This window comes from Lepidochelys kempii, chromosome 15 (genome assembly GCF_965140265.1).
Source record: "Lepidochelys kempii isolate rLepKem1 chromosome 15, rLepKem1.hap2, whole genome shotgun sequence".
NCBI classification, from domain to species: domain Eukaryota; kingdom Metazoa; phylum Chordata; order Testudines; family Cheloniidae; genus Lepidochelys; species Lepidochelys kempii.
Window position 1 is genome coordinate 31,109,718 of NC_133270.1, and position 6,742 is coordinate 31,116,459.

The 6,742-nt window shown below is 53.6% G+C and overlaps 1 protein-coding gene across 8 annotated transcripts in view; it reads left to right on the top strand.

Moving 5' to 3' along the window:
• LOC140898606 (aspartate beta-hydroxylase domain-containing protein 2) overlaps positions 1 to 6,742 on the top strand; it is a 48,017-nt gene that overhangs the window by 5,733 nt on the left and 35,542 nt on the right. For 7 of the 8 annotated variants that reach the window (XR_012155038.1, XM_073312647.1, XM_073312650.1 and 4 more), the window contains exons 3-4: positions 410 to 1,549; positions 5,604 to 5,717. Coding sequence is in view for 7 of the 8 variants with exons in the window: in XM_073312647.1 (XP_073168748.1) it covers positions 664 to 1,549; positions 5,604 to 5,717 (1,000 nt within the window). In the remaining variant the exon portion in view is untranslated. Of the gene's footprint in view, positions 1 to 409; positions 1,550 to 5,603; positions 5,718 to 6,238; positions 6,335 to 6,742 lie in introns of all 8 variants that reach the window. The other variant, XM_073312654.1, reaches the window with a different exon arrangement.

A 6,742-nucleotide genomic window follows, 5' to 3' on the forward strand; every position in this document is an offset into this window, starting at 1 on the left:
TAGTGCACAGGGCTCTAGGAGAGAATGGAAGAATGTGCACGAGTAGCAAGGAGAGAAGGGACAGAGGCTTGGCTGGGTAATCACTTGATGCTCCCCCAACCGGGTGCACATCCTGTTTGAGATTCATGGAATAAAATGGGGGTGGGAGGGATGGAGGAAACACAGCATAAGACAGTGTCCATCTTCTGATTAAGATACTCGGCAGGGTTGGGGAAGGGCCTCGTTTCCTGTTCAATCTTTATTGGTCCAAATACTTTCACTTAAATGACTCCCCTTTGCTGAGTTCCTACAGCTTTTGGAATGGGATGCGGATCTCCTCAGAACAGCAAGCAGATGCTGAATCTGAAATACAGTGAGTAATTCCAGACTGAAAAAGCCCTAATGCCCATCTGGGTTCTTGTTTTTTCAGACCCTGCCTGTCTGCGCTGCGTTTGAGAATGAATAACCTCAGAACCTTGGCAGGGATGCCACAGCTGATGCATCACTAACGATAGCAGCACTGTAGGGCTTCCTGATACTCTGAGGCACAGGCCTTGTCAAACATGTAGATGTGAACACTAACAACCTGCCACTCACTAATGCAGTGCTTACAAGCATCCAGGGAACAGGTACAACTATGCTTCCCCATGGCAAGCCCTTCCCTCCGTGCCCCTACTAACCTGCATGGTGTGGGTGCCTTTAAGAACCGTGAGGACGGATCACCTGGCCCTTTTATACACCTCTAAGAACAGCTTCACAAAAATGTCTTTGGAGTGGCTGATGGACTGGAGCTGGTCACTGGATGGACTCCGGGAGTTCATAGCTACAGGGATCCAGTCCTTCCGGGACTGTGACACCAGTGCACTCACTGCTGTTGCTTGCCTCTTGGTCCTGTTTGTTTGGTACTGTTACCACGTTGGCAGGGAGCAGCCCCGCACATACGTCACTGTGAATTCCCTCATGCAGAGCTCCGATGCCAATAGCTTACAGAACGGGTACGCTTACTGCCACTCCCCCGAGTGCGTGCGCTGCACACGTAACGACGGGCTTAACCAGAAACTCTATCACAATCTGCAGGAATATGCCAAGCGCTACTCCTGGTCCGGCATGGGCAGGATCCACAAGGGCATCCGAGAGCAAGGGCGCTACCTAAACAGCCGACCATCCATCCAGAAGCCAGAAGTCTTCTTCTTACCAGACTTACCGACAATGCCCTACTTCTCACGGGATGCTCAAAAACACGACGTGGAGTTACTGGAACGCAACTTCCAGACCATCCTGTGTGAATTTGAGACCCTCTACAAAGCTTTCTCAAACTGCAGCCTCCCGCAAGGATGGAAGATGAACAGTACGCCCAGCGGGGAGTGGTTCACCTTTTACCTGGTGAACCAGGGCACGTGCGTTCCCAAGAACTGCAGGAAATGCCCACGGACGTATCGCTTACTTGGGAGCCTCCGCACCTGCATTGGCAACAATGTCTTTGGGAACGTGTGCATCTCTGTGCTGACCCCTGGCACGGTCATTGGGGAGCACTATGGACCAACCAACATCCGCATACGATGCCATTTAGGTATGTATCCAGCAGAAGCAGAGAAGAGTTACAGGTATTTTTCTTCCTCCTTTGTTGCTAAAACTGATGTTAGTTCTCCCAAGGCTGTGGAATTTAGTGAAGAGTCTGCTGTATTTTCAAGGTACTGAGTTCAAATCCTGACAGGTTTAGTCTGTTCTCATCAAAGTTTAAGGAGGATTTAGAGACCATCCTATGAAGGGTAAAAAAATTATATAAGGATTATCCTAAGCTAGGATAGTCAGAGGGGTCATGATCGCAGTCGAAAGGGAAAGGAGGGAATCATTCAGTCTCAGAAGATGCAGCTCAGGGCACAGTGGCCTTGAGCTAAGGAAGGGAACGTACGCTCAGATTTTAGGAAACTGGAGTCAGAGAACCTGGGCAATAAAGAAGCGACTCTGGGTGAGGAGTGTCCCTGCAAACACTCCTGAACCAGTGAGAGCAACTGTAAGGATGGATGGAAGGTCCTGCACGAGGCACGGCTTCTCTCTGTCTGCTAGCTCTGAGCCTGGTCTCAGATTGCACACGACACCCAGAGCCACCGAGGAGCCAGACATTGGTATTTGTCTCTCCAGGAGCTGATCCTGGTGTTTTGCTGTTTTTTTTTGTTTTTTTTTTTTTAAGCACAATAGGAACATTACGCCAGAGCTCCCACTGGGTGCTGCACCTTCCCTGCAAAATGCAGGAAGGGCTCCAGCCACCTCACTCTGCTGGGAGCTCTCCATGACCTCTAGCTCAGCAGCCAAGGGGATTTCTCCTCCTCTCCCCATACCACATTTTTTCCCAGACCTTTTAAAATGGCATGGGCAGACAACACTTAGCTTGATTGCAAGCTCGGCAGGCGGGACGCGCTCACTGCCTGGGACACTCTGAAGTGACGGGGCCTTTCTGGGCTGCCCCAGACACTGCAGCTGCTTCCACCTGAACCATGAGGGGACTCTGAACTGGCATGGAAACCGGCGAAGCATTGCTTTAGATACCATCCCTCCTGAGCCAGGAGAACAGAATCTTAGTCGCTTTGGAGTCTGTGCCCCTCCTCCCTCAGCTCTATGATCTGGAGGCGGGCTGCTGTCAGTGACTCAGGTTTTGCTGCTGTGAGATGACTGTCATGCAGAAGGGTCTGCCTCCAAGCAGCAGCCTCAGGAGGGGCAGCTCTAACTGAAGCTGCAGGAGCCTGTTTTTGTGCACATCAGCCATCCCTTTGAAAAGCAAGGGGAGGAGAGGCTCAGACACCATTTGGCCTCTGCAGATTGGTCTCCAAGCAGAGCCCAGTACCTACAGCTCAAGGAGCTGAAAGCCTGGATTCCTGTCAGTTCTTGGGAGCCCTCTAGCCCTTGGGAGAGCCTGGCTGGGAAAGTGTCCCTGCTGCGCATAGCCAGGATTCTGGAACATAGAAAACAATAATGTTTGTGGTGGGGGAAGAATCTGCTTGTGGCCCTGCTGGCACACCCTACACGACTGGCCAGCCACCTCCGCAAGGCACACACTCGCTGGCACTTGCTTGTTGTTTTTAAGCTAGAGGCAAGCTTTGAAGCAGCTCTCTAGCCCCAGAGCTTCACCAGGTCAGCTAGAGCCATGCTCCCCTTCCCCCGGCTAGCCGTGGAGCTGGCTGAGTCTGGCCTGGGGAGGAGGAACAAGCAGAGCTCTCCATCAACGTCCCCATCTCCTCTCCTTTGGACAGGCCTGGCCGAGGCACCTAGGAGCGGGACAGAAGGAGCAATGCACCTATTCGACACCACCCGCCAAGGCTCCCACCTGCTCAGCCTTGCTGGCTGTTTATCCCCTCCCATAAAGTCAGAGCAGCAGCGTCCTAGGTGGAGTCACAGCGAGGGGCCTGGCTACTGCCAATACAGAACCTTCCTTTGTCAGGCCTCGCCCGTGGACTCCATGCCTCATTGTGCCCCCAGGGCGGGAGCCACATGCCCAGCATTGCCTTGGGCTGGCCTCCAGGCTTCTCAACTTTAGCTCATCTGACTTGTGCACAAGTCCAGGGCCATTTGCAGTGTAAGCTGGTCTGCCCAGAACCTCTCAGGGAAGGGGGGTAGCCCGGCAGGGCACCCCGGAGTGCTCTTTCCCTGCCTTAGTGCTAAGGTCCCAGCTCCCCCAGTGGAGAGCAGAGACTTTGGTGTATTGAAAGCCCTCTATGAGACCCTTGCTGCAGCACCCCGGTGTGCCCTGCCTCAAGGAGCCTGCCCTTGGAGTAGCTAAACCTCTGTTTACTGTGAGCTTGTTGCTGAACTGCCTTATTGCACCATCTCTAGGCACAGGTTCCCTGGCTCTCGTCCCTGGATGCCCAAGTCCAGGAGCGGGGCTTTCTTCAGGCTTCAAGCACTGCTTCAGCCTGTCCCCTCCAGCCCCGAGGGTGTCAGCTAGACATTGCTAACCCAGTGCGCATGCAATGATCAACTCTCCTCCTCGCCCATCTTCTAGGATGGAGCTTCTGCTGCAGAGAGGATTTGGATGGAGCTTCTGCAGCTCAGGACAGTATGTGTGGAGGGAGCCAGGGTTTGTTTTGCAGTCTCTGAAACATACATCAAAGAAACATAAACATGCTCCTGGGCGGCTGGGAGCCCCTGCTGTACCCACATGTTTTTGGCACCAAAGTCAGTCTCCTGCTGTGGGTGTGCGGGATGCCTGGGGCTCCGAGCAGCAGCGGACACATGCCATATGTTCCCATTTGAGAATCGTGAGTGTCCTGAACCCTCTGTCTCCCCCCAGTTATACACAGTCTATTGGCCCCCTTGTAGCAGCTTGATCCCCAGTCTGGAATGAGGAACGTTCCCTTCACAAATCACAAGGAGTCAGCTGCTTGCTGGGCGTCCTTGGTGTATTAATGTCTCCATAAAAGTACAGTTTTCTCAGTGGCATTGGTCAGTCCATAACATCCATTGTAGCTGGGGCGGCCTGTATTTCTACCATCTAGGTATATGTAAGGCCACTGTCCCCATAGTATCTGAGCACCTGGCAAGCATTGCTGGATGTTGTCCTCACGGCACCCCGGGAGGTGAGGCACTGCTAGCCGCATGGTACAGAGGGGATCCGAGCCACCAGGCAGATTAAATGACTTGGCCAAAGGCACACAGGGAGTCTGTGGTTGAGCCAGAAATTGAACCCAGGTCTCTCGAGAGTCCCAGTCCAGTGCAGAACATCTCTGCTTCCCTCAGACTTCAGATCCAAAGCCAGAGAAATGCACCAGGATTCCTGTGCCTTTGGGCACCGTGCAGCCTCAAGGATCCCCCCAGGTCCCCACAAAGAAATGAGTCTGTGGTATCAAGCTAATTCATGGCAGGCACTGAATATACAACGAGCCTGCAGTTACCACACAGGGTTGTATGGCTGTCAGGCCCTGGATTGAGGGGTGCCCTTGCGGAGCTGGGTGTGGGTGCAGGCCAGGACTGAAGTGCATTGGCTGAGCTGGGTGGGGAGCCAGACCTGGAATATGATGTGGAAGCCCCGTGTGCCCTGAGCACCTGCCCGAGTTCCAAGCACTGCAGATCGAGTGCAGCATTTCTGTCAACATTTACTGCTGTCAGAATTCTGGCTCAGCTCCAGCCCTGCTAAGAGCCATACACATTTGGGACACAGAAGGAAGCGGCTCCTTACTCTCCAGCCCTTCCTGCAGTACAAGCCACATCACCATTCACCACCCACATGCAGCTCGCTGCTCGGATTTCATCCCTGGGAGTCAGTTCCCTCCTTAAGAACATCACAAGCTCTCCTGAAACGCGGTTTGCTAACATGGCCATTAAACGCCAGGGGCAGGCTGTGCTGGGCAGCTGCTTGTGACAATGTACTGCACCTTGCAGCTCTGGCTTCAGGCTGGTGAAGCTCAGCATGATGGGAGAGTGATGCAATAGGGGGGTTGGAGATGCAAGCCACAGCTGCCTGGTAGCAGGGTTACAATGGGGCTGGGAGAAAGCTGTACTCCAGGGCTTGGCCCACAGCTCAGACAAAGGGTTCACCTGGTCCCTAAAGAAAAGGGATGGTTTAACCACCTAGACACAGCTCCCCTGACCCACAGGTGTCCTCTTTTCTCTCCCGTATTTTGTACCTGAAGGTCTGAAGACTCCCGGCAACTGCGAGCTGGTGGTGGGCGGCGAGCCCCAGTGCTGGGCTGAAGGCCGATGCCTCCTGTTTGACGATTCCTTTCTGCACACTGCATTTCACGAAGGCAAGTACAGCATGCCCAGCTCCTGCCAGGCTCACTGCTTCTAGACACGCCCCTGCCACCTCACCTCACTCGGCTATCCGCAGCCTTTACATTCAGGCTCCTCCAACCCCAGTAAGGGAGGGATAAGCTGGGGCAGGTACAGTAGAACCTCCTCCAAGGCCTGGAAAGGGTTGGGTCAATGGTTTGGCTTTCCCTTTGTTTCCCTGTACTCCTAGCACTCAAAACACTGAAAAAGGCAGGAGGTCGGTCCCAGCCAATAACCAGAAGGGGCTAGGAATCTCAATGAGGCCTCTTCCTTCCAGATTCTGCACCCAGCCCCCTCCCTCAGAGAGGCGTTAGGTACTTATCCAACCCAAGCCTTTTGTGGCTTACACATCACTAACCCCCAGCTGCTCCTGGAGAGACAGCGCACACAGCTTCCAAAGAGCCCTTGGCCCACTCCACCTTGGCAGTCAGCTGCTTGGCCTGACTTGTGTTTGCTTCGATTTTGTGGCGTTTGTGACTTTATTTCAACCTTGCAGAATTGTCACAAGCATTTGCTAGCCCAAGCCTGAGGCCTCCTTCGCTGCCTTTCCCATGGTGATGGGGAGCATGAAAACCAGCATGTTGCTCCGCAGGTGGGCAGACATTTTGCAAAGCTGCTACAATATAAATGCAAAGGGCAACTGTCTCCTGATTCCCCACTTCCCCAGAGCAAGGTTCCTTGCCTGGGAGCCACCCAGTGCCACACAAGCCAGTTTTATGGCAACTAACAGTAACAGACAGCATCACCGACAAGTTAGGCTGTGACAAATGCTGGGAAGTGTTTGATATGCTTTGTGCCAGGTAGTCTCTTTGCCTCAATACAGGGAGGGAAGCTCAGACTCTATCTGCTACCTCCCACCCAGCCTCAGTGAACGCTCTGCCCCAACCAGTTACCCAGATCTTCTGGCATTTCCCAAGTACTCACGCTTGGTAGCAGGAAGCAGAGTTTCCTTGTGGATTGGGTCGGGTCTGGTCTGGTCTGACTCCTGCTTCTGGCACAG